Source organism: Nuphar pumila, chromosome 3 (genome assembly GCF_984573655.1).
Source record: "Nuphar pumila chromosome 3, dmNupPumi1.hap1.1, whole genome shotgun sequence".
In the NCBI taxonomy this organism is placed as follows: Eukaryota; Viridiplantae; Streptophyta; class Magnoliopsida; order Nymphaeales; family Nymphaeaceae; genus Nuphar; species Nuphar pumila.
Window position 1 is genome coordinate 116,418,401 of NC_143251.1, and position 27,869 is coordinate 116,446,269.

At 38.7% G+C, this 27,869-nt stretch overlaps 1 protein-coding gene and 1 long non-coding RNA gene across 3 annotated transcripts; one reads left to right on the forward strand and one right to left on the reverse strand.

The window, feature by feature from the left end:
- The first annotated feature begins 247 nt into the window (after positions 1-247).
- LOC149843401 (E3 ubiquitin-protein ligase KEG-like) lies at positions 248-22,717 on the forward strand. Of its 2 annotated transcripts, none has more exons than XM_089999765.1 (16): positions 248-1,371; positions 4,597-4,965; positions 5,045-5,275; positions 6,006-6,131; positions 6,234-6,570; positions 6,689-6,846; positions 7,520-7,677; positions 7,944-8,065; positions 8,215-8,349; positions 12,292-12,416; positions 13,510-13,614; positions 13,739-13,972; positions 19,906-20,239; positions 20,344-20,532; positions 20,681-20,986; positions 21,062-22,717. In XM_089999765.1, exons 1-16 carry the CDS (start codon positions 677-679, stop codon positions 22,301-22,303), a joined length of 4,866 nt encoding a protein of 1,621 aa, XP_089855891.1. In that variant the 5' UTR covers positions 248-676; the 3' UTR covers positions 22,304-22,717. The 2 variants fall into 2 exon arrangements, with proteins under 2 accessions (XP_089855891.1, XP_089855892.1); XM_089999766.1 differs by having other exon boundaries at positions 6,692-6,846.
- An 842-nt stretch (positions 22,718-23,559) lies between these two features.
- Positions 23,560-26,000, reverse strand: LOC149843402 (uncharacterized). Its single transcript, XR_016430870.1, has 2 exons — positions 24,149-26,000; positions 23,560-24,023 (listed from the first exon to the last, which is right to left on the reverse strand). It is a non-coding gene; the product is annotated as an uncharacterized LOC149843402 (long non-coding RNA).
- Between the last annotated feature and the right edge of the window lie 1,869 nt (positions 26,001-27,869).

The window sequence follows — 27,869 nt, forward strand, 5'->3', positions numbered from 1 at the left end:
CACCGTAGTACCGTACAGCACATGGTGATATCGACCAGGCAGCACGAGTTTAGGAAAACCAACGCAAACACGCAACGAGTGCGAGATTGCAACGGGGTGCACGAGCACAGTCTCAAGTGAACACAAGAATGTACAAAGGGAGAGGGAGAGGACCTGTATCACTTCTCGTGCACTTGAGAGAGCGAAGAGGTATTACATAAGGTGAAACAGAGTGAAAACTTGACGGTCAGACAGCACAAACAATGCCTCCCCTTTGGCTCCCTTCCCCCTTTCTCTCTCTATAAATTCATCCTTTTCTAACTCACAATCTAGAGTGAGAGCACAGTAATATAATAGGGTTTTTCAGTTTGGCACACAATATATATATATATATAAAGAGAGAGAGACAAATACAGATAGCAGGGTTTTTCAGTTTGGCACATAAAGAGAGAGAGAGAGAGAGAGAGAGAGAGAGGTGTGAAGGTGGGTCTCTCTCTCCGGTGGGTTTCTGTATGTGGGTACGCGATGGAATTTAAGTATGTACGTACGCATACGAGTATGCGTACTGCCCACCCATGGATCATCCACCGCCTCGCCCCCACCTGGTCTTCTTTCCCAAGCGTGCTAGGGTTTTTCTGCAGAGGGTGAGTAGGTGGGTGCCTCGGATTCGGCCTCCGGAGGTGTGTGGTCGGCGGGGATGGGGAAGGTCCCGTGCTGCTCGGTGTGCCAGATTAGCTACGACGAGGGGCCGAGGGTTCCGATGCTGCTCCAGTGCGGCCATGGTTTCTGCAGGGACTGCCTCTCACAAATGTTCGCGGCGTCGGCCAACGACTCCCTCTCGTGTCCGCGGTGCCGCCACTCGTCGCGCGTGGGCAACAGCGTCGACGCCCTGCGCAAGAACTTTGCCCTTCTGTCGATCGTCAGCGGGTCGGGGTTCGATTGCAGCGACGACGAAGATAAAGAGGAGGAGGAGGGGATTCCGGGCCATGGATTCCAGGGGTTCGCGAACGGGTGCAGGGGCGACGGCCGCGCCACCTCGAGCTCGGGCTTGATAGATTTGGGGTCGCACAGCCTGAAGATGGTGAGGCAGCTCGCGGAGGGGCGGCGGGCGGGAACCGATATCTGGTCCGGGGTGCTGATCGGTCCAGGAGGGTGCCGGCACCGGGTGGCGGTGAAGAGGGTGAGGATCGCTCAGGAGACCGACGTTGTGTGGGTGCAAAGCAGGCTGGAGACGCTCAGGAGGGCGTCGATGTGGTGCAGGAACGTCTGCACCTTCCATGGTGCCGTGAGGATTGAGGACCGGCTCTGCCTTGTGATGGACCGGTACGATGGGTCGGTGCAGTCTGCGATGCAGAACAACGAGGGGCGGCTCACACTCGAGCAGATTCTGAGGTACTTGTTTGTATTGGTCGTCCTTTTTTCGTTTTTGATAATTTGAGTGAATTGATTGTAACTTCAAATTTATTCTGAATGTTGGCGTAATGGAAAGCTTGCAAGACCTCACACTGCAAGTTGTGGACTGATTTCTTTGTGGTAGAATGTGAATGTCATTTATTTGATGCACATTTTCTATTTGTCATTTGCAGTGTTGTTGAATTGGTGAGTTTATGTGTTACACGCTTGTTAGGATTCAAAGCAGGATTTGGGAGGAGTATTTCTGTTGTTTCACGTATTAGCAACTTGTAATTTAGGACTTTGTTGTATGTGCCCTTTGCCAAAGTATACTTGATGAAGTGTTAAATGAGTGGATTTGATGAAGCTAATTATGGATGCTTTATCGAGAAAAGGATTTATTAGACAGGGAGATGGAAAGGTATTTTCACAATTGTTGCTAATATGGTGTTCTCTGGGAGCCAGAGGTACAAAATCTCCCACTGAGGAAAAAATGGATGGAGTTAAGGGATGTGCCACATATTCTAAAATGAAGTTTTGAATGTTCAAACTTATAAAATCTGAAAGAAAAGTTCTATACTATGCCACTTTCCTTTAATGGTATTTTTTTACTTTGCTTAGCATTTCTGCTGCAACCTTTTATGGTTTTGATAGTTTGATTGTGTGCATCAATTGTATAGTTGGATGAAAAGGTTCAACAAAAAAAGTAGAGCATGAGGAGTGAAGAGCCGTGGCCTTAATTAGTTGAAAGTTTGGTATGGTGGCTAAAGGCTATATAGTGGTTTCTTTGAGCAACTCCTAATGACTTACGATTTTTCAGCTTGGCACCTGGGTCTTTCCACCTTCCCGCAAAAATTTACTTGAAAGCATGCTCTTTTATTACTTGGACAAGTGAAGACTATTCATGGATCTGTTCTGTTGGTTGACTTCTTATCATCACACTATTTTGTTTTCATATTTTTTCCCTATTTTCTAAACTATGCTTGCTTTAAAAAATCATTTTCTTATTCAATTTTTATGTGGATATTGATCTCAGTTTTCAAATGACTAATCCGAGTTCCTACAAATTGGTACACAATCAATAAATTCATTGGCAAGCTTTCTCTTCTGTCAAGATTTGTTTGTTCAAAGTATTCAGATTTATAACGTAGCACATTATGTGTATGTATGATGTCAGCTCAAGATGAATTGATCTGGAAGGTGTCTATTAAAACACGCCATGCTAGAGATGTGACATGCTGACATGCTTTCTTTCAAGATCAATCACAAGATTTCCCTGTGTAATGGAGTGTGTCACTGACCATGAAAAGGATAAGATGCCCAAAGTTCAAGGAGGGATTATTAGGCAAATAATTTCAAGGATTTGACAAAATACTTACCTTTTATTTATTTATTTTTCTTGGGTTTCGGCATGGCTTCTCTCCCATATATCAATTCCATGTTATGACAAGGTGGTTGCTCAGTTCTCTAGTTGGGAATCAGCGACCTTCTTTCTCTTTTTCTCTTGTTGCACCTCTTCCCCTTTATCTCTTGCCACACATTTTTTATTTCCCATTTTTCTCTTCTTGACTATAGAATGGGGATTGTGCTGCCCCTTTTTGTTAGGTCACCGTTAGGACCCTCCAAAAATCATAGCTTTAGATGTTTTATGCTAGATTTGAACTGTTAGATGTGTTTATCATTGCTTATTTATTAATAAGCAAGCTTTGTTTGAAATTGATTTGATGTAAAAATGTGAATATTTTATCTTCACATTTCAATACAATATCAACCATTGATTTTTTTTACCTCTTTAAAATGCACATCTAAGCACAAAGATGCTTAATAAAAAACATGTTTTCTATTGAATAAGCAATGATAAATACATCTAACTGTTCAGATCTAACATAAAAGACCTAAAACTATGGTTTTTGAAGGGTCCTAACAGTGACCTAATGACAAAAGGGGGCAGCACAATCCCCATTCTCATATATATATATATATATATATATATATATATATATATATATATATATATATATATATATATATATATATATATATATATAGTCACTAGAATATGAGAACCACGATTTTCATGATTTTTTGTTCTTTTCTCTTGAATCTAACCCTACGAATGTGATCTACATGCTTGATTTTAAAGAACCCGCTCTTGAATCATCCGATTTTGATGCATAATTGAGATTTTTTAAGGCTTTAAAATCAATGGCTCATGATCTTCATAAATATTTAAGCATTCAAAATTCACATTTTTTCATCGAAAATACACGATCCGATGGTTGATTCCTAGCAAATTCACCATGCCAAGCAACATCCACGTCGTTGGATTTTCAAAAAAAGTGTTGGAAATGCCCATATTTCTAGTACTCATATTTCAGTTCTCATATTCTAGTGACTTTCTCTCTATATATATAGCTGTGTCATGTATCTAATTCTAATTCTTCAAGATTCAATGTTTCTAACACTTCACACTCATATTCAATCCTGACACTCATATCACCATTCAGGTGACATAGAAATATTACTTTTTCTTCTGTGACTAATCGACTAATGATTCATTTCAAGGTCATTTGAGGCTTCTGAAGTCTAAATTGTATGTGTTAAAATCTCGCTTGCTGTAATTCTTCTTGTTCTATTGTTGGGTGTGTTGCATTCGATCACAATCCTTTTGTTTTTGTTCTTAATTATGATCCTATAGCATAGTAATGCTTCTTAAGCCCTTCACATTACAGATCTTAACGGAAAAATGGAGTCCAGTTGATCTTTCCTTTTTTCCCCCTTTTTTTAACTTTTCCATGATCATTGTGTGAATCTTTCCATGTTTTAATGCTTAATTTTGTTGATTATTGGACCCTTATCAGTCTTATCAAACAACTGCAATTTTGAGAAATAGAAATACTAGGAAATATGAACACACTTATGTGTCTATAGTCTATATACATGTGCATATGCACAAGAGATAGTAGCATATCTCATTTGGTTGTTTGCTCATAGTCATAGTTGTTAATGATCTTCTCTCTTTTCCTCTTTCTTTTCATAAGAAAGTGAAATTATTAGATTAATAACCCTTCTTTTCCTCTTTAAGATCAGCTATCTTAGCTTTTGGATTTTTACTATGTTTGCATGTAAAAGTTTGACTTGTTTATCCCCACATTCCTTTCCGTTTCTCAAATGCATATATGCATTTTTATGCTGTTAATGGTTTGAAATCATTTGCTTTCTTAGGTACGGAGCTGATATTGCACGTGGTGTTGCTGAACTTCATGCAGCTGGTATTTCTTGCATGAATTTAATGCCATCTAATCTTCTTTTAGATGTAAGCGGGCGTGCAGTAGTCTCTGATTATGGGCTACTTGAGATTTTGAAGAAGCCAGATTGCCGTAAAGCTCGTTCAGTCCCTGAAGTATATTCATCAAGAATGCACTCATGTATGGATTGCACCATGCTTTGTCCAAATTATACAGCTCCTGAAGCATGGGAACCAGGGAGGAAGTCACTAAATATATTCTGGGACGATGCGCTTGGCATGTCTGTGGAGTCTGATGCCTGGAGTTTTGGGTGTACCTTGGTGGAGATGTGTACAGGCTCTATTCCGTGGGTGTTGTTTGAGTTTTTTGTAGTTCATGTTCTTTCATAATAACATATCCGTTAATTGAATATTATTTTGCTGCAGGTGGGCTGGTTTAAGTTCAGAGGAAATATATCGTGCAGTTGTCAAGGCTCGTAAGCTACCTCCTCAATATGCAAGTGTAGTAGGTGTTGGAATACCTAGAGAACTGTGGAAGATGGTTGGGGAATGCTTACAGTTTAAAGCTTCAAAAAGGCCGACTTTTCATTCAATGCTGTCAACCTTTCTTCATCACCTACAAGAAGTACCTCGGAGTCCACCTGCAAGCCCTGATAAGTAAGGCTTTTAAATCTCCATTATGGTTGTTTTATCTTGGATTTTTTCATATTTTACTTTGTAGGCGCGGTTTTAACTGTTTTCTCAAAATCAAACCTCTTAAGGTATATTAAAAGTTATGAAGAAAATAAAAATGAATTGCCTTGTAAGTTGACTAAATTCTAAGCTGGAAATGCTCAAGAACTTCTAGGAGCTGGAGAAATTAAGCATATTCCATATGCATGGTGCTTGTGCCATTTTTTATTGTTTTATGCACTTCACTTTTTGGAACAATAATGGTTTCGCCAAAACTGCGTGGATGAATAGGGACAGCCTGGTGGGCAATGACTGCCTGTACTGGCTTGTCAAGCTGGCCCATTCATTTGGACAGCCTGGACCATGCCGAGGCTCAAAAACCCATTGAGGCCTGACCAAGACAGCCGGGCCATGGGTGGCCCACCCTTTTTTGAGGCTCTGACCAGGCCTAGCAACCTGTTGGCGATCAATGTGCCAAGCCTAAGCGGCTAAGCCTGGTCCGGGCTGGGTCCCAGCAAACCATCCCAGGCCTGGCCCAAAAGAGCTGGACCATAGGTGGCCTGTGGGCAATTCGGGTCTGTGCCCAGCCTTATGGATTGATGAGGGTGTGAACATTGAAAGGGCCAATTTTAGTTATTCTTACATGTAATGTAATTTTTCTCTTTCCTCCAATAGAAAAGTTATTCTTACATGAATAAAGTGACTGATATTTCAGTGATCTGGCCAAGGACTCTGGGATAAACTCCACGGAGCCTTCCCCGTCATCAGTTTTGGAGTTTTTCCAGGATGACCGGACTTGCCTTCACCGATTTGTATCCCAAGGAGATCTGGATGGTGTTAGGTAAGCCTGTGCATGTAGATTTTTCTTGGGAGCTATTTGTCTGGTGCTTGAGGAGCTTGATCTGCAAATAGCTGTTCTGATCTATTTTATTCTGATCTGCAGAGATCTTCTTGCAAGGGCTGCATCCGAAGACAACGGAAGGTCACTTGGTTCCCTTCTAGATGGACAAAATGCTGATGGCCAGACAGCTTTACATTTGGCATGTAGACGAGGTTCTGTTGAACTTGTTGAAGCTATTCTAGAATATAAAGAGGCAGATGTTGATGTAGTGGATAGAGATGGAGACCCCCCAATTGTGTTTGCATTAGCAGCTGGGTCACCAGAATGTGTTTCCGCTCTCATCAGAAGATCTGCTAATGTCAGTGCAAGGCTGAAAGATGGCTTAGGTCCATCTATTGCACATGTTTGTGCTTTTCATGGTCAGCCAGATTGTATGCGTGTAAGAGTCCTTTTATTGATGCAGTCATTTCAGTCGTGGTTTTGTGGTTATGATCTTGTTTTACCATTCAGAGGTATGTTTATGTTCATTAAGGGACTTAATCTGGTGTTGATCATAGGAGTTGCTTTTAGCTGGGGCAGATCCCAATGCGGTTGATGATGAGGGTGAAACTGTACTGCATAGAGCCATTGCAAAAAAATACACTGAATGCGCAATTGTCATTTTGGAGCATGGAGGCTGTAGATCAATGGGAATTTTGAATTCAAAGAATTTGTCGTAAGAACTTACTCTTAAATTGATTTGAACATCTGAAATTAATTTGAACATCAATATCTGTCTGAGACTAACCAGCGTTTTTGTCTTGCCTGTTTTATTTCTGTGGAAATTTTATGGGAGTTGACTTGTAAAGGTAGCATGCTTGTTCTAGACCAATATTGTCTAGATGAAATGAATATTATTCAAGGACTGTCACAAGAGTTGATTAAAAAACCCTAAGGTAGAATATGTATTGTAATGTATAAAAAAAGAGATCATGGTATCGAAAATTTTGCAAGGGATAAAAGTTCATATCTGTGTTGGGGACTTCCACATGTCCAGTTCATGTTATTAGTAATTTCACCTTCCAAATTCTTGTTACTTATACTTCTGGTGATCGGCTGTCCTGGCTGAGCCAAGTAATTAATAATTCTTTTGTTGCTTTTGGAAACTTCTTTGTTTTGCTATTTTAATTGGGGAAAAAGTTTGTCATGAAGATACTAGAGCATATTAACTGAAGGCATCATTGTTCTATTTCTTTTTCTAATTGTGTTAAACAGAGTTCTTTCCATCTCCACCCAAGCTGCAAGCAACTCCTCCTCTTGTTTATTGGCTGGGTCGGAAAAACCCTTTTCTCATGAGTCATGATGCTTAGCCTGTTAAAAAGGTTGATGGTTTTCATTTGATGATGCAGTCCATTGCACTTGTGCATAGCAACATGGAATGTTTCAGTTGTGAGAAGATGGGTGGAGGTTGCATCTCCAGAAGAAATAGAGGCAGCAATTGAAGTTCCTAGTCCAATTGGAACGGCATTGTGTATGGCAGCTAATCCAAAGAAAGATCATGAAAATGGTAACTTTTTTTCTCTTTCGTTGGAACTTCTCTTTATCTTTCTGTTATGTGATTGTCCCAGCCTTTTTTTTCTTCACTAGTTCTGGAAAATGAATTAGAATTTTATTTTAAGCCATATCTTGAGCAGCTTGCTAGCTAACACTTGGTAATTTCCTTGGGCGTTTATGTGTTCATGAGGAATTGCAATGAAGATGGGAACAAATTGAAGCATTTCTTCTTCTCCAAGGGATTTAATATGGTGTGTTATCATTTATTCCACCTTGCAGATTGTAGAGAGATGGTCAAAATTTTGCTTGCTGTGGGCATTGATCCAACAGCCCAAGAGACACAGCATGGGCGGACAGCCTTGCATATGGCAGCCATGGCCAATGATGTTGAGATGGTTAAGGTATGTTACAGGCATGTTATTTCCTGCCTGACCTGTATCTTTTCTAGAAGAAGCTTTTATTAAAATACTAATTCAACATGCCCACAATGTATAGTCTTGACCTTTCTTTTTTGTCCTTAATGTGATCAGTCTGCTTTTTTCTTGATTAGATAATTCTGGATGCTGGAGTTGATGTAAATATTAGGGATGCTCACAATACGATACCCCTTCACGTTGCACTGGCAAGGGGTGCAAAGTCTTGCGTTGGTTTGCTGTTATCTAGTGGGGCGAATTGTAATTTGCAGGTACTTTTTTTTGGGAAGTTCTTTATTCTATCCTGCTGTTCTAGTCATTTAGGTTGTTGCATTTTCATTACTTCTTTAGGATAACTCAGAAGTTAGGCCAAGTAATGGCTACTTCTTTGCTAATAATTGGATTGTTATGTAGTATCAGAGAAGCTCTTAACTCTGCCTATCTTATGTATTTATCAATCTGAAATTATCTTGCTCATTGATCCGGTTTTCTTCGATGGAGACCTTAAACTAATTTACAATCTGTATTAACGCAATAACTTGAGTTGGAGGTCAGGGTAATTCAACTTGAGTTGCACAATGCGAAGATTGCCAAGTCATTGGAGAAAAAAAGAACTTTATGACTTGGTGAGGATTTTTGGATTAGTTGAACTTGTCGAAATCGTAAAAGTTGCCAGTCAATTGTTTGACGTTCAATTCCAATTTCCAATTAAAGTCTTTTTCCCTTAATAAATTGCTATTATCTGTAATGGAAAATCATCAACGCTGATGATTTCAAAGGTTTCACTCCAGGGGCTTGGCTGAATTGTTTTCCATGTTTTACAAATGTCATAATCAGAATGAATATTCAAAAGTTGTAGTGAAGTCCACCAAGTCTTAAAAGGCTCAAAAACACGTCTGGCTTTTCTGAAATAATTCTCCATGATTCTTGACTCATCTGGCCAAGTCTTGAGTCAGCAGACTGCTTCTTGGTATATCTTCAGCCTTAGCCTGTCCCGAAAGTGTGTAAGCATCTTATAATTGAAGCAGATCTCGAAGGTTTCCGTTAGACTAAGCTCCCTTGTGCAAAACTTCATCTGTAGTTCTTCTCAATCTATTGGTCAGTGCCTAAGAACTAGTAATTTGAATTCCATGTACTAAAATAGGTATTTGGTAATTTTAATCTTTCATCTGTTTCAAAGTTTTTTGACATGTTTCATACAAATACTGATCATAGTTGTAATAGGAGTCAGACTTCAGATGTATGAAAATTTGGTCGATATATTAGAGTTGAACATTCTGGATATTGCTAGTGCCTTTGTTGGTCATTGTTTAAATGTTACTTGTCATATTAGAGTTTTATATGTTTCATGTGCAAATTAATTGAAGGATTGCATGGTAAAATTTTAGATACGTTTTCAAGTAACCTTTGCTTAGAGTTCATGGTACAATGTTAATGCTGGCTGATTGAATGTATTGTGCATCCACTTTCGTCTCTTGGCTGTAGTTCATTTTAAGTGTCTTGTACATAATGTTGCATCCTTTTTTTTCGTAAAAAAAAATCCCGTGTGTCGTTCTTCTTATTGGCTATATTAGCACCTTTGACAGTGTGAAGCATAAGCAATAATTAATGTGGAGGCAGAAATGGGATTCAAAAGCCTTAAATTTTAAGAAAAAACTAAAATAAGAAAATGCAAAGTTTGAAGAAAGTATCAAGGCAGCAAATAAAGTTGTTTGGATAATGCTTTTTCACAGTGGATACATAAGGAGTGTTTAGATAGTGATGCCATTTTAGGTTTCTAGATGAGTGAATTATATATTTTGTTAATATAGATATACTAATTAATTCTTGATACATGCCGCGTACTACTAAACTGAAGTGCTAAAACATGGTGGGCACTGGGCATAACCCTAAAAGGAATCGTTTGAGAAGTTGAAGAGTGCACCTAAAGCAGAAGGAAGCGGGATGAAAAAAAAATCACACTGAAAATTAACCTCTTCCTTGAAACTAGTTGGCTTTGTGGAGGCAGGGAATTATAAGACACGTCCTTCCTATCAATTGCTCTTTCCTTCAAACAAAATGTCCATCCTTTCATGCCATCACTTCTACTTGAATCCTTTTTGTGTTTCTTCCTCCATGCATTAGAAACTATTTTATGCTTTATGTTTTTATGAAGAAAAAAATATTATTAATAAATAAACGAGTAAAGCAAACATGGTGCATATTATCCCAGAGCATAGGTTTCCAAGTCACCCAACAAAGCCTGGAAAAGTGACAAGTGAGCGTTGAAAATCAGCTCCGACCAGGAAACACTGGATCTGTGATCTTTTAGATCGGCCATGACAAAAAGATCAACCATAATGTGCTTATGAACTAAGCTGGCTTTTAATGAGCTATTCCTAAAAGCATGATTTCCGTGCTTTTTCCACACTGCCCACCAAGCTGTAATGAGCTGACACTGCCAAATATATGTCCATTGTTTGCTTCTCTTCAAAGCTTGAGGTCCCAATAAAAGATTCCTAGTGCTGGCTCTTTCAAACTCAATATTCAGGTTAGTCCAAGTCAAGCAAAAGATTTACTGAAAGAACTCATAGTACCAGGAGAAGTGGGGGACAGGTTCCTCCTTTATGCAGCATATAATACATCTGCTTGCTCCTATGAAATCTCTCATCGTTAGCTGTCAGCAGGATTTCCCTAAACTTGAAAAGTGGTGGCATGGAGACAAGGGAGTAGCCACCAAAGGCATTGTGCCACAGTTATTTTGTGTGAGGACCTTATCCCAAGAGACTAACCACACAAAGGATTGCGCCCTAGGTGAATAACCAGACACCCAAATACAGTTCTTGGGGACAATAAACACAGGCTGTGTAATATGATGAGACCAAGAAGATGATAGCACCATAAAAACTTTATCCTGATTCCCTTCTATTAATATCTTCCAGAAGCTCTAATAGGTCTAGCCAGTCCTGAAGCACAATGTCCATGAAATCTCTTCTGAATTGCATAACCCAGCCTTCATGAAGATTCTGGTAGTCCCTTACTAAACATTAAGATGTGGAGGCCAAGGGGTATAGCGTGGGGAACTTGTCAGCCAGCTGCAAGTCACTAAACCATCTATCCCTCTAGAAGTGGAGTTTCTCCATCCCCTAGCTCTGGTTTGATATGGCTTTTGAAGTGCAGCCGTACTCCAGTCCAATACTGCCACATCCCCGACCCTCTCCTCGACCTGCTGTTAGGTTCTCAACTCTACAGCCTGTGGTGCAAACAATATTTATTCTTGATGAGATTTATCCTAGGTTTAACCTCGTTACCTAAACACCACCACCACTTAGCTAAAGAATGCCTTGGTCCATGTTCTTTAGTTTTCAAATGCCCGGACCACTCAAATCGCAAATCGGTATCAACATACATGCTTCCAAGTGACCAAGGATGGCGTCTGACCATAGGGCACTCCCTTCCACAAGGTCTTCAAACTCTTAGAGACCCTTTTCAACTTTATCAGGAATCACATATATATTGACATGAATAGTATGGTATGGTGAGCAGCACATATTCGATCATAGTTGCATAGCTCACTAGTGATAAATAGTGAGATTTCCATGGTTGAAGTTTCCAGGAAATCTTCTCCTCCACTGGCACCCGTTGGGCAGCCTTATGTGCTCCTTGGTAATTAGCATTCTCAAGTATTTCGAGGGGAAATTCCCCATCTTGCACACACATTGAATACCAACGGAATGAGAAAGCATGTGTTCAACTATACCATGTCCTGATGTCTGGTTGGCTCTCATTTTTTCCAAATCCTCTTTATGTTTTTTTTTCTTTAGTAATGAGGTTTCATTAACAAGAAACATGCTAATAGAGCAGTAGTTGGGGTAATAATAATTTCTGTTCTGTTTGTCGAGTCTTTTGTATAACCTTTGGGCAACTTATCAAAATTCATAGTTCTCAATTTCATTATTTATTTTTGCAACATTTTTCTGTTTAATTTGACCTTATATATGTGTATCACGTTGGGGTTTTTTCTCAGCTATTTTGTTGCATGCTTATACAGCGAAATCATTTTTGCTTCCCTGTGCGTGGGGATATCCTATTTGAAATGGTTGTTCATATTTGGTTTGTTCATTTAAAGATTTTTATGTTTTGTGTTCTATTACTTCTGTTATGCATGGGCTTTTTTTTGCAATACACCTATACATTTTCCTTTTTTCCTAAGATAATTCATACTCTATGATTAGGATGATGAAGGTGATAATGCTTTCCACATAGCAGCTGATACAGCCAAAATGGTGCGTGAGAACCTCCAATGGGTTGCTGTTATGCTTCAATATCCAGATGCTGCTATTGATGTCAGAAATCACAGGTGAAACCCTCTCTTATATAGCTTTTTTTTTTCTTAATTACTTAGATGGCCTCTATTATCTCTTACAGTCAGTTAATGTACTCTTGGTGAAAAGGCTCAAAACCTATTTGTTAAGGATTCGATTATGATGATTTTGTGCCAGTTGGAATAGCTGAATGAGAAAACTTAAAACAGTAGGCCTCCTAGTTTCCTAGTTATAACAGTTTGCCACATTGTAGCATTTGGCTGAAGTATACTAGTTTCTTATATGCCAATGATAAGACGCTACTATGTCACAAGGAAACCAACATGGAAACATGAATACACAAATTTTTGAAAACTAGGACACATGTTTTTTGGTTTCTAATTCATGAAATAATACCTTTTTTATATTTTAATATATAAAAATCTATTTATTATTAAACTAATTTAAAACATATTAAAATGATATCAAAATAATGTTGGACGTGTTAGTGGTGGATAGGTCTTGTGCCTTGTCACGTCCCCTAGACACATAGGCCCCAAATGGCGTCCCCCTATGACATAGTACAACAAGTAAGCTTGTAAATATAGAGATGCACTCTGCGATCCCCTTGGCAGACCCTGAGGAACTGCAGAAGTTATAGCTTTATGTTTTAATAATTTCAATATTAGCTTTTTATTGAAAATTAGGGAGCATAATTCGTTTGGAAGGGGCTGAGTGGTATGACCTTCATGAAACTATCTTATACTGTAACCAATGAATGACGCCATGGTGTTGCTGCATGCCTTTTATAACCAAGATTTGGGAGTATTTTTGCAACCTTTAGTCCCTTTATCACCATATTATTTGGGGCAATTTTGGAGTCCTTGTCCATTAAAAAGAACATAGATAATGTTTTGTAGTGTGTCGCCTAAAAGATAAAAAATTTCAAACTCGATTTTTTCAACCAATCAGAAGAGTGGGATTCTTTTTAAATCTAAACTACATTTGTGTTATCTGTATGTCATAAACTCAATTTTTGAGTTCAATGTATTGCACCGACATTTAATTTTCATTTGTCATCTGTTTTCCTTTAAAATATGCTGTACTAATATGTGCAACCCTTGCTGATTCATCTTGTGCTGTGGTTAGCGGGAAGACTTTACGTGACTTTTTGGAGGCTCTTCCTCGTGAATGGATCTCAGAAGATCTCATGGATGCTCTCATAAGCAAGGGAATTCATCTTTCCCCAACAATGTAAGTGAAGCGGGAATCTTCTTTTTGCTTGGTGTATTGAGTTGAAAACTGTTAAATGTGTGTGTGCTCTTTGACTGGGATTCTTTTTTACATTATTGATAATGGCTTTGCTTTGGATGTTTAGTTATGAGGTAGGGGACTGGGTAAAGTTCAAAAGAAGTATCAAGACACCTTCTTTTGGATGGCAAGGCGCAAAGCATAAAAGTGTTGGCTTTGTTCAGAGTGTCCTAGATAAAGATGTCCTCATTGTGTCATTTTGCACTGGTGAAGCTCGTATCTTGGCTAATGAGGTAGTGAAGGTGATTCCTTTAGACAGAGGACAACATGTGCAACTCAAACCAGATGTCGAAGAACCAAAGTAATGGAGCTTTCATCATTTTTTCCAATCATTTGAAGCTTGAATTATGTGTCAGATATGCAAATTTGTTCATCTAATGCATTTTCATATAGCAGCTATGTCATATGGTGGTTAACTCTTGCATGGTAACTGCTTGTGTACAATACAGTTCATTAACGGCCTGTGCTTGTTTTCATTAGCTCTAACTGTAATTAAGTGTACGAGAGCCTCAAAAGAGAATGATCCAACAAGAACACACGATCACCAAACAAGAAAATAATGCACTATGGCACAACACAAGCACATGAGTGCTAAATAGTCTCAAAAGAGACAAGAACACATAAAAAATGATTTTATTAATGAATAGCTTTTTTGAAAAGCTTTAGAATACAAAGGCCTTGAGCTTTATTTATATATAAATGAGAGACCAAGGGGGCTCCCATTATAGACGTTGGGGAGCTCCCAACGGTCATATTTATGACTGTGACTAAATTTCCAAAATAGCCCTGTATGAAATGACCAAAATACTCCTGTATGAAATGATGAAAATGCCCCTGGTGGGAAGACTAAAAATTACATCAAGATATATCAAGAACTATAGTTATATATATAACTGTATATTTTAACACTCCCCCTCAAACTTACGATGAGTTACCGTAAGTTTGTAATTACAAAAGAAAGAACCCATTACATAAAAAATCTTCATTGACTCCATCAAGTTCTTCCATCTGCCCTTTTCTTAAAGGGTGTTCTTGATCTTCAATCATACTCTCTATTATACAAAGAGTCCTTAGGGTCTTTAATATCATCAATACTTGAGAACATGTAAATAGAGCTAACAAAACATCCCAACTACACACACATATATATATAGAAAATATAAAAAAAGACGAGCGTTAAGACAAAATGTTTTCAATAATTTTAAGCACAGAATTTTAAACATAATAAAAAAGGTTTAAAAACAATTTTGACAACATATATAAGACGATCATACTTCAAGGGAATCTAATTTAGAAGAATGTAATCACAAAATCAACACGTTTCGTAGATACCGATCTGAGAATTTTGAGCACAAAAACACATGTTATTAAATAATCATGCATGCATAATATCCCAATACTTCAAAATGAGAAAGTAAAACATACTAAGCAAATTTCACAATCATGCATAAGATGTGAAAACTCAAAAACAGCCAACAACAAAGGGGAGTTAACTTCATGCATTTAAGATAATCAACACATATATATTTAACATGTAGTCATATTTAACACATAAAAATATGAACCTTTAAATATTACGAATAAGATCAAAAGCGAACAATTAAACAAGATAACTCACCAAGGAGTTAAATCCACACAATGAGAGAATAAAATATTCATGAAAATGGTTTTTCATACAAATGCCCAGCAAAAACAATGAGGAAATTCAGAATCCCACATACAACAAGGTTTAATATCCCGGATAAACATAATTACAAACAATGAGTTAATTCAAAATCCCAATAATAAAATATTTAAATACCATGTAATTAAATGGTGATATTCAAATATCACCACAAAGGTCCACCAAATGGATATACAAGTGGACAATAAAATAACTAATAATGGAGTCCATTCACAAAAGAAGAGTTAACTAAATTCATTCATACAACAATGTGTGCAAGATAACTAACATGAGACACATACATATCCAGCATGCAATTAAAGCATATTTAATGCACATAATGTATGAAAATTGTTTCCAAAGAATAACGATTTTCCATATAAAAGCACATGCAAGAAAATATTTCAATGAATAAACATTTTCCATACAGGGGCAAACAAGAAGTAAAGTTTAGAAATTTTATGGAGAGAAATTTTAAAAAATCCCACAAAACAAATGGAATGATATTTGCAAATCTCACCATTAATTTGCTCACCACAAGCAACCACCTCTTTGACTTTCAACCCAAAAAACCTCACAATTCAAGTGTATCGGCGCATATGACTAGAGATCAAATATAAATGTTAGAAATAACCATATCAGTGACCATGCACCAACAATACTGGCTATCTGACAATACAAACCGACTACAACCACAAGAGGTGCACATAACTCACCTCACAAATTATTGTAAAATTGCAAGCAATAACATCAGCTACAATGGGTGCACATAACTCACCACAATCATGGTTGTAAAATTGATAAACAAAAATCTCTTATCCAACAAAAAAATAACACCCAAATAAGAAATATGAGTGGAGAAATCAAGGTAAAGAAAGCTTGTTAATGAAATCAAATTAAATTCATAAAAAATGATTTATAAATCAAGGCAAGGATATTAAATTTTACAAACTTTCAAAACACCATGGTTTCAAAAATAGGTAGACATCACAAATGAACATAATTATAAGCATCCATCATAATAACCATGGCCAAATATACAAATGAGTGATACAGCATACTCACAAAACCAGAGATCAAACAACCATTAATTAGAGACAAACTATAAGCCGACAATCTAAACTGACAAAAACTGAGGTGCACACAACTCACCCCAACAAACATCTCTGGTTCAACAAAAGCAACATGGATCGAGAGGCCAATCAACTATAAATCAGACCCAAGACAAGTGTCAACACGACACTCATAAACTTGATAATTTAGACTGATAAGATGACTTGAGATATACACATAATTCACCTCAATGGTTAACTCTGACCCAACAACAACAAGGCCAAAAATGAAATGATGCATCATACAAAATTCTGTGATGGAAACAAATGCCATAAGAAGGTGATATAAGCACATGAAAACCAATTTCCAAATAAGAGAGTTCATACATAAGAATCAATTTGAAAAAATAAAGTTCTCAATCAAACCCAATATAAATAGATCAATCATGTGCAAAACAAGATATCAATTAATATTTTATGCAAGCAAAGGCAATTAAGATTATATCAATAACAATGGTGAATTATCATGACCAATATAAGCAAGCTATATAGAAAGATAGCTCAATTTAGATCATAAGTCTATTATGGGTCAATAATTACATGTAATATTAAGGAAAAAACCAAAGTTACCAGAAGCTTCTTAGATAGGTGGGAAGCCCGCATTCCGGAAACTCGCTTCGGAAGCACGATACTCCTCACGTCCGAAACTTGATGAGAACCTCGATTCTCCCACACTTCTCCTATGCTTTCTACACACTATCTATTTTTCTTATATGTTCACTCACTCAACTTTTCATGTTTTTTTATGTATTTCTCTCACGCATCTCACTCACTTCAATGTGCTTTCTCTAAATTGGAAGTCATCATTTTTAGATTTTGTTAAAAATTTAATTCTTACACTAAAAAATCATGAAATTTAAGAATAGTCACTTTTATTTTTGTTTGTTTTGTGTTTCATTTCGATTCCCATTCAATTTTTATATTTCTTTTTTTTATTCGCTTCCCGCTTCTTATACATTTTAAACTGCATCGCTTTTGGCTTCCGCTTCTCATATCGTTTCCCGCTTCCGCTTCTTAGTTTGGCAACCTTAGAAATCCAAGAGCATACATAATTACCACAAATCATGAATACTCAAAGCAATAAGATAATCTAATAACTTGTAGCCACATATGCTATACAAAAGCTATGAAAATTAAAGTCTACCATTGAAGCCACATAATCATAAAAATATGGGACATGAGCATGTCAATACGAGAGCATACAAAATATTCATGGTTTACAAAAGAATTTAAAATCATGATGACTCAAGGCATACAGCATACAAGAATCTAAAGTTCTTAAGGAACACAATTTTGACATGAAATTCACATAATATAGCTAAAAATCATGCTTTGACACATGCTTAAAGTCACCAATGAACATTAAGATAATACATACAACAACAAAAAATAGTATTTTACAAACAACATGAATAAGCATAGTATTTAAGATTTTTAAGAAACCACATACTCTTGCAAAATATTATTTCCATGACAATGTTTTTCAAAAAATATACATATTCGTAATCAAGACATATATTTCATGTAAACATGCTTACGCAAAAACATGTATCAAAAGACAATAATTTTCACAAATTTTAATTGTAATTATTTTGAAAACATATTTAATGAATAGCCACAAAATTTCAAATACATTTTTAAATATATACCATAAATATTTAAAGTAAAGAGTCCAAAAAAACACATACCAGAATACGAGTCTCGAGTCCAAGCCATACATCAATTCAAATCTTTCTTTCAAAGCACAAACACAAACAAGATACCAAGACCAAGATGCCTTGCTGTCATATAATGTAATTAAGTGTATGAGAGCCTCAAAAGAGAATGACCCACTGAGAACACACGATCACCAAACAGAAAAATAATGCACTATGGCCTAGGTCACAAGGACTCGGCAAAGCAGGTGCCGCAATCGCGTCGACGCGACGCGGGTGTGCGTGCGGGTGCGGTCAACACGACCTTGGGTGCGGTCAACGCACTCAGGGTCATTTTCATCCAATTTTTTAACGTAAAAAAAAAATCCGACGCCCGATCAAAAGGGGTTGCGAAAGAGGATTAGGGCAAAAAAAATTTGCCCTAATCCTCTCTTCTCCTCTCCTGCGCAGCTCCGCTCTCTCGCTCGCCTCCTCCTCTCGACGTCTCGCAGGGGAGCCCGACGCCACCTCCTCCTCTCCCTCGTCGCAGGTACCCTCTCGCTCTCTTGTTGGGTCGGCAGGGGAGGGGCCGAGCCCCCCTCCCTGTTTTTGGCAGTGGAGGGGCCGAGCCCCTCCCAAGAAAAAATTTCTTCCGAGGGGGCGCTGCCCCCCTACGACCCCCCGCCGAGCCCCGAACCCCCCAATAAGGGCAATTTTTTTTTTACACACACACACACACACACACACATATATATATATATATATATATATATCTTTTTTTTTACATTTTCGCCCTGCCGCACCCGCACCCATGTGACATAGACTATGGCACAACACATAAGTGCTAAATAGTCTCAAAAGAGACAAGAACACATAAAAAAATGATTTGAAAGGCTTTAGAATACAAAGGCCTTGAGCCTTATTTATATATAAATGAGAGACCAAGGGGGCTCCCATTATAGACGTTGGGAGATGCCCCAACGTCTATAATGGGTGCAATGACAACAATACCCATGTATGAAATGACCAAAATGCCCTGGTGGGCAGACTAAAATACATCAAGATATATCAAGAAATATAGTTATATATATATAACACTAGTTCTTCAATCATTATTGCTTATATTATTTCAGCTAGGAATCTAAACACGAACTGTTTTGTTTTGCAATATGTTCCTTGGGGTACGTATTAAAGCAGTTCTGTTGGAGGTCACTGGAAGGGCTACCTATGCTTGGGAAGTGCACTTCCCAGGGGCGGTGCTTTTGAAGCATGAACCATCACACTTCTGAAGCATAGAGGAAAGAGACCTCATACACCATGGGAAGCACAGGTCTTTGCTACTTTCCCATAAAATGTACAAGAAAAATCATTGTGGAATTATGCATTATTATCTATTTTTGTGCTCCTTTTTAACAGTTGAAATTAGAAAAGAAAAAATGTTCTTTCCAACACAGTACTTCCCATCACTTCCTGCTTTTCACTTCCATATTGGGCCTAAAAGTGCTTGGTAGTTGCTTCTCACTGCTACTCATGCTGCCATCCTCATTTCTTTCTAGCAATTTGGTTGAATCTGTTGCATCTACTTGTAACTGATTGGATTATTAGAATAACCGGCATGCTTATCCTAGCAAGATTCCAATCACTGTTGTCTACTGGATTAGGCTGGCAAGATTGTCTTGTGCTGTCTGTTCATGGTGTGTATATTCATTAATGTTTTGGACCATATGCATATGTTCTTGCAGTCTTGTTCTTTGACATGATTGAATTATCTTGTCTTTACTTTATGGAAGCAACTGAACTGCAGTTACCATGTTTCTGCAATCAGGTTTGGATGGCGTGGTCAATCTCGTGATAGCATTGGAACTGTACTATGTGTTGATGATGATGGGATTCTTCGTGTTGGATTTCCTGGAGCATCAAGGGGGTGGAAAGCTGATCCTGCGGAGATGGAAAGAGTGGAAGAATTCAAGGTTGGTGATTGGGTCAGGATCCGCCCTGCTCTTACGACAGCCAAGCATGGCCTGGGACCTGTAACACCAGGAAGTATTGGGATAGTATATTGCATCAGGCCAGACAGTAGCTTGTTGTTGGAACTCAGCTATTTGTCAGGTCCGTGGCATTGTGAACCAGAAGAGGTTGAACCTGTTGAACCATTCAGGGTAAAAGCTATGAACAACCATAGTTGCCATTTGCATTGGTTTTGCCAGTTTTTTTTTTTTTTTTGCATATCATCATTAAAAGGTGTAATATCTAACTATTATAGATTGGTGACCAAGTCTGTGTGAAGAGATCTGTAGCAGAACCAAGATATGCCTGGGGAGGTGAGACACATCACAGTGTAGGCAGAATAAGTGAGATCGGAAGTGCTGGATTGCTCATAATTGACATACCTGGTCGACCTATTCCGTGGCAAGCTGATCCTTCTGACATGGAGAAGGTGGAAGATTTCAAAGTAAGACTATTCAAGTATTTATCACTAATTTGGTTGACTTTGTCATTATCAACATTGTACCTGTTGATTAGTATGGTTCTGGTTGTTGTTATCTTTATTTTTTCTTTGGGCAAATTTTATTTTGTTTATACAAGCATCTGTTGAGCAGGTTGGTGATTGGGTGAAAGTGAAAGCTGCTGTCTCATCTCCAAAATATGGATGGGAAGATATCACGAAGAATAGTGTTGGCATAATCCATAGCCTAGAGGAGGATGGGGACATGAGCGTTGCATTTTGTTTCAGGAGCAAGCCCTTCTGCTGCTCTGTGACAGACATGGAGAAGGTGCCACCCTTTGAAGTCGGGCAAGAGATTCATATGATGCCATCCATCACACATCCACGACTTGGATGGTCACAGGAAACTCCAGCCACAACTGGGAAAATTGCGAGAATTAACATGGATGGGACACTCAATGTGAGATAGGAATCTTAATTCTGCCATTCTCTTTAACTTATGAATTATTCTGAATTTAGTGCTTCTTTCATGCAGGTGAAAGTGGCTGGCAGAGCAAGCTTATGGAAGGTCGCTCCTGGAGATGCAGAACGGCTATCAGGATTTGAAGTTGGTGACTGGGTCAGGTTGAAGCCTAGTCTTGGAACAAGACCTAGTTATGATTGGCACAGTGTCAGCAAAGAAAGTTATGCAGTAGTGCACAGCGTCCCTGATAATGGTTATTTGGAGCTGGCTGGTTGTTTTAGAAAAGGGAGATGGATGACACACTACATGGATGTTGAAAAGGTTCCTTCGTTGAAAATAGGACAGCATGTAAAATTTCGTGATGGCCTCTCTGAGCCGAGATGGGGATGGAGGGATGCTCGCTCTGACTCTAGAGGTATCATACTTGGCATACATGCTGATGGAGAACTGAAAGTTTCTTTCCCTGGTGTGGCAGGACCATGGAGAGCAGACCCAGCTGATGTTGAGAAGGTGGAGATTTTTGAAGTTGGCGAATGGGTGAAGATAAAAGAAGGCGTCTTAGAGCCAAAGAATGGATGGAAGTCTCTAAGGCCAGGGAGTATTGGTACAGTGCAAGGAATCAGCTATGAAAATGGGGATCTCACAAGTGTCAATGTGCTTGTCGGGTTTTGTGGGGAGCAAGAGAGGTGGGTAGGGCTTCCATGCGAGCTCGAGAGGGTTGATGCACTCAAAGTGGGGCAGCGTGTGAGGGTGAAACCATGTGTAAAACACCCAAGGTTTGGATGGTCTGGGTGTAGCCATTCTACTCTTGGAACTATATCTGCAATAGATGCTGATGGTAAGCTGAGAATTTATACAGCTGCAGGTTCAAAATCATGGATGCTCGACCCTGCGGAAGTGGAGAGGGTGGAAGAAGAGGAGCTGTGCATTGGGGACTGGGTGAGGGTGAAGGCTTTGATCAGCAGCCCAACATACCAGTGGGGTGAAGTGACTCATGAAAGCATCGGTGTAATTCATAGGATGGAAGACGATGGAGACCTGTGGGTGGCATTCTGTTTCTTGGAGCGGCTATGGATTTGTAAATCTTGGGAAATGGAGAAGGTGAGAGCATTTAAGGTGGGAGACAAGGTGAAAGTGAAAACCAGTGTGGTAATGCCACGGTGGGGTTGGGGGATGGAAACATATGCAAGCAGAGGACAGGTTGTGGGTGTGGATGCAAATGGGAAGCTCCGCATAAGATTCCAGTGGAGAGAAGGCAGACTTTGGGTGGGCGATCCAGCGGACATTGATCTAGACCAAGACACTGGACCTTAGTGTAAGAAGTCTCGTGCCTTTGTGATACGAAGTTTAGCATCATTGCTGATCTAATTTCATGCATCTCTGGTGTCACTGATGATAAAGCAGAGGGTTTTTTTATCAAGCATGTCATTGAGCCTCTCAAATGTGTAGGTATTTGCAATCCATCCTTTCATCACTAACCAGAGTGCCTTACAGAGGCTTTTACCTCCTTACGCCTGGGGGGGGGGGAGCAGTTTAGAAGGATTGCATGTTTTTGTATCAGTAGGTAGGGAGTAGGGTCATTTATTGTGTATGTAATATTCTATTTATTTGCTCTCTCTCTCATATGTAACATCATAGTGCTGTGTATAAATGGGGGTTTGTTGATTGATGGACATACAAATGATCCTATAGAAAGAAGCAAATTTTTTTTGAGCAGCAGTTTAATCATTGTCCTGGTAAAATACTTCTTTTTCTACAGTTTTTGGAATATGCTAGTTCATTTGTAAGGTCCAAATTTATAAGCATGTTTAATGGAAGTATGTTCATCCTAGGTATGATAAAAGTTGATCCTGGTCTGGATTCAGGTTGTTGAACTTGTCTGGAGATGGGTGAATCGATATCTTTTTATTGGTTCAATTGTGTTTGTATATGCTGTAGTCGTGTATTCTATTTCTACATCTTAATCTAACAAAAGGTCTGTCTGGGCTTAAGATTCCGTCAGTTGCTACCCCTCATCTGTATTCAATTGTTTTGGTGCAGCTAATTGAGGAGGGCATTACAAATTGTAAGGATTAGGAAGAAAACGTGGTAGTGGAATAACCTTAATCATGTTCAATGCAAAGCATGTTTTTTTGTCAATCAATGCAGTTGTAGTTTTTCTTTGTGGCTGATGTGTTTGCATGCGTGCGTGTGTATAGAACACTGCTTCAAAAGACAGTTTCAGGTGTTTTCTTAATCCAAACTTACAGATGTATTCTCTTCCGCTTGGTAAAAACATGTATTAAAATAGACATTTTCATGCTTGTATGTAATTTTAAAGTTGGAAATCCATGGCTCATATTGCATCAAAACTTGTTGAAATAAAAAGTAACACGTTCTTGTTAAATTGATTCAAATCTAAAACATGGTTTTTAATGAATAAGATGATCAACACATCTACATGCTAGGATTAAACAAAAAAACATGTAATATAATATGTTTTTTAGAAGCGCTTAGGATGATTGTGGGACTTTACCATCCAGATATCTCATTGGATACAGTCAATTGTACCACAAGGAGAGAATTATACTAAACAAGACATCAAATATATATATATATATATATATTAAGAGGTGTCGCATTATATCTTACAGAGATGCGTACGGGAAGTAGATAGTATCTGACCAAAGTGGAAAGCATCATTTACTTTGTAGTAGGTGAATTTGAAACTTGAAACATTTAATACAACTCAAATGGATGGTTTGGGCCAACAAAGATCAATCCACATCATGAGGGCCTACCTCAGTTGCCCGAGTCTCAAGTTGACCCAATGGCTCTTCTAAATTCAGCACGGATTCTCCACTCGTGAGTTCTTCCACCATTTGTAATGCAACTAATTCTTCATCCTCCCTCTCCTTGTTTAATTCCTTAGTTGATGTTGATGGTGGTAATGATGCAGTGCGTTGCTCTGAAATGTCCCGAGTTCCATTCTGACAACCCAGTTTGAGTCTGAACTGCTGCAAGCACCCTTTCTCCAGAGCCCAATGTGCAAGGCCTGCGGATCGAGACGGAGGCATGTAAGCGACGGCAATGTTTTCCGGCAAAACTTAGCGAGCTTTAAAACCAGGCTGTTGGTGTTATGAAGACACTCCTTAGGTAACGGTATCGAAGAGTTATTACCAAAAATCATCTCTTGAGCTTTGAGAGTTGTTGATGGGAATGATGGTCTTAGCATTTGGTCCCTTGATTAGCAATGCAGCTTCATCATAAGCCTTGGCAGCTTTCTCAGTACTTTCAAAAGTCCCCAGCCACACTCTCCTCTTTCTATGGTCTTTAACAAGCAACAAATTAAAAACAACATAAAATCCATTAACAAATCACATTGAATGCATATCATATTTTCCAACCCATAATTCCTCACTTCTATTAATCAAGTTTTTTTTGAGAGAAAATAGTAATGTCATTGGCATTAAAACAAAATAGAACAATACATTTTTAAGGGACGAAATGTCACCCAAATGCTGAGAAGAATGCAGAAAATTACAGAATCTGATACAACGTCATGTTCATAAACCTCCAAATCGTGGGAGGTCAATCCATTCAAGGTCCGAGTCTGGCCATTTGAATTTGCACTTCTACTGAAGCTCCCACTGGATCATGTCCAGAATGACACCCATACTCTTGTATTTTCCCATGAATGTTCTGTCGTTTCATTCAAGCCAAACGGTTCATGCAATTAGCAACTAACACCGCCTCACAAAGATCCATCGTGAACCCTTCCTTTGTAGATCGTATGCCAAAAGTAGATCCTTGAAGGTGAAACTGGAATCCAGCTGCTTGTTCGGTGCGTCCCATACATAGTGATTTAAGTCACTGAAAAAACTGCAGTCATTAAAAAGATGTGCAATGATCTCCTCTTCCAAACTGCACATCCGACATTTGCTTGCTAAATGAAAGCTTCTAGATTTCAAAAATACATCAGTTTTGACATTTTCCTACAAGGTAAGCCATGCAAAGGTAGAGCCCCGCACAGGAAAGCCCCCACCCCAGAGAGTACCTTGTGGAAAATAGCAAATTGCAGCTGAACATAAAGCTCCATAACAAGACCTCACCGAAAACCTCCCATCGAAAGAAAGCCGCTCCCGATCACTGAAAGGAGGGTTGAGAGAAAGATAAATGAAAGGATTGGTGTTCACAAATAGCCACTGCTGGGGTGATTTACGTAAATCAAAACACCAACCTTCTATATCCGATCACATGGTAGCCACAGAATGGTTAGTACCAGCCATAACATGAAATAAGTTCGAAAAACGATACCTTAATGGCTGGTTCTCTACCCAAATATCCTACCAAAAACTCTTAAAGCATCCATCACCCAACTCTATCTTGGTGAACTCTTGAAAAAACAAAAGAACTACAGAGATTCCCTTTCAAAATCCCAATCCATTCTTCCATTTTGAATCCTGGACCCATTGTCATGGCCATCCTTGTAGGCCATATTTCTCTTTGAGATACTTGCCCACCATACGATTCACCACCATTTGACCATGAACGTTGTATTAGCCCGATGGAGGTCTCTAATACCCAAACCCCCTTAATCTGTGGACAAAAAAACCGTTTGCCAACTTACTAAACTACAAAAGGTGTCTTCCTCCTTATCGACTAGTAGAAATGCTTGATTTTTTTTTTTTTTTTGAAATCTTTTTGTTGTTGTTTTTTTGCATGAAAGACCATCATGAGATGTGTAATTGTGGCCAATACCTGCTTCATCAAGGTAATTCTGCCTACAAGTAAAAAACGTTTTGCGGATCACATAACCAATCTACTGTTCACCTTGTCCTCCACCCACCCCAATAACCATCTCTTGATATGCCTCTATGCATGGGAGTACCCAAAGTGTTTAAGATGCCAACTCCCCTTTCCACACTCAAACACACAAGTAGCAAAATCTTCAAGTGCTCAAGTTGAATCACATGAATGTAATAAACTAGAGAGGAGGAGAAAGCATCAGTTCGTACTCTTCACTGTCAATTTCTAGACAGTTAGTGCACAATGCATTAGCACCATGCTTATGTGAAGCATGCATGTCTTAACTATTTTAAGTAGCAAACAATTTGGAGCTTTTTTCTATCACAAGATCAAGAATGAACACTAATGAAAAGCATCAAGACAGCTATCTTTGAAAGCCCACGTAGGCGATCAATAACATACTCATGACAAGTCCAACCATGTAGCTCAATTCAGCTAGAACTTACAGAAGCGGATGGTGAATCTCTGCTACCCAAGATCCCCAGCATCTCTGCCTTACACCTCAACTTGTTTCGTCAAGCCATGGTGAGAATATCAGCAGAGAACAGTATATTACCAGATAGATGAACAGACTTAGTCAGTGCACTAGAACACAGTGGAAAATGAGAACAAAAAGAGTCGCGATTTTGTTGGCATCTAAACAGTCACATTAACAATTTCTGCGATAAATATGTGCAACAACTGTAAGTGATCACTGAAAGTTTAGTTTGTGTAAATTGCTATATGAATATGGGAATTGTTTGTTGGGCGAACGGGAAATCGATTCCCTTTTATTAATGAGAAGAAAAAGTTTCACCACTCCCTTTCATTGCCGTATGTGGTCGTAACAATGTGGCTTGTGTGAAACAATATTCTAGTGCTTGTATGTGGAAAGCAGGGAAAGAGACATGACTCAACCTACCACAGTACAGTCTTCTTAATTTGATACATGCGTGGACCATACTTCATTTTCAATGGAACAGAAAAGATTTATGGGACTGTATCCCTTGAGGCATGCTTTGAAAAAGTCTGCATGAAACCTAGTGGTCATCACAGTTGCCATCATAAACACCATCAAAGGGATCCTCTAATGACTTGAATTTTCATTTTTATGTCTAGCATAGGGCACAATTGTATTGCTATTCTTGGGCCCATTTTGGGAAGAGCAGTTGATTCTATGGGTGGCTAATATTGGATGTATAACATAACAAAGGGTGCCTTTCACTTGAATGAATGCTTGTTGATACCAAGGACAGTTTTATTTGCTCTCTGGATAAACATGTGTTGACCTTAGTAATTGAAATATTTGATATAATGTGACCCTATTATGTGGTAAGTATAAGCACTTTTTTTTATATTTACATGGAAACCAGGATCAGAGACCTAGCAGCGTTGGCTCTGCCTCAGGATCACTGTCCCGACAACTAAAACTCCATGGGATTACTTACCCTTTGCCGCCAGGGAGTCGCCACACTTCGAATTGTGCAAGGGGTACCCATGGGATTTGAACCTAGACTGCCTGCCTAGTGGCCTAGGCCCCCATCCCACTGCGCCAAACCCCTTTGGGGCGGTAAGTATAAGAACTTGATGTATGCTTCTGAATAGAATTCTGAAGTTGGTAGGCCAACTTTAGATCCATTGCATGGGTCGAACGTCATTTTGTTGAGGTATGGAAATTTATAGCGTTATTTAATAATGAACTCCATATACAATGCAGCTTTGTGTTCTATTGATCAAAAGCCTGTGATCATTAGTCAATGGGGAGTCTTTCATTTCCAAGTGAGAATTGAGAGGGTTTTTGGATGCACCCCCTTATATCTAGAAAAGGGAGATATATCTGGGATATGAGATAGCCAGCCTATACCAACTTTCTGGATGGTGGGCCATCCCAACACCCCTTAAGGAAATTTTTTGTAAAAGCATTTACAAACTAAACAAAGGAAAACAAATAGAAATTCATGGATTTTTTTTGGTTCCTCAAGTGCTGAAAATCAGAAACCAAATGTTTTTTCATTCACATTTTTTTCGCATTTTTAGGACACTGGAAGTTTGGCATTTTCAGATTTTTGACTCTTGCTTTGAACCCAGTGCATAGAAAATCAACAAACTTTCC

Excerpts from the sequence above, each read along its gene's own strand:
- LOC149843401 (XM_089999765.1), top strand. The coding sequence starts at position 677 with ATGGGGAAGGTCCCGTGCTGCTCGGTGTGCCAGATTAGCTACGACGAG. Across the intron at positions 7,678-7,943 it reads AAAGAAAGATCATGAAAATG|ATTGTAGAGAGATGGTCAAA; the intron begins GTAACTTTTTTT and ends TCCACCTTGCAG. Across the intron at positions 20,240-20,343 it reads AACCTGTTGAACCATTCAGG|ATTGGTGACCAAGTCTGTGT; the intron begins GTAAAAGCTATG and ends TAACTATTATAG.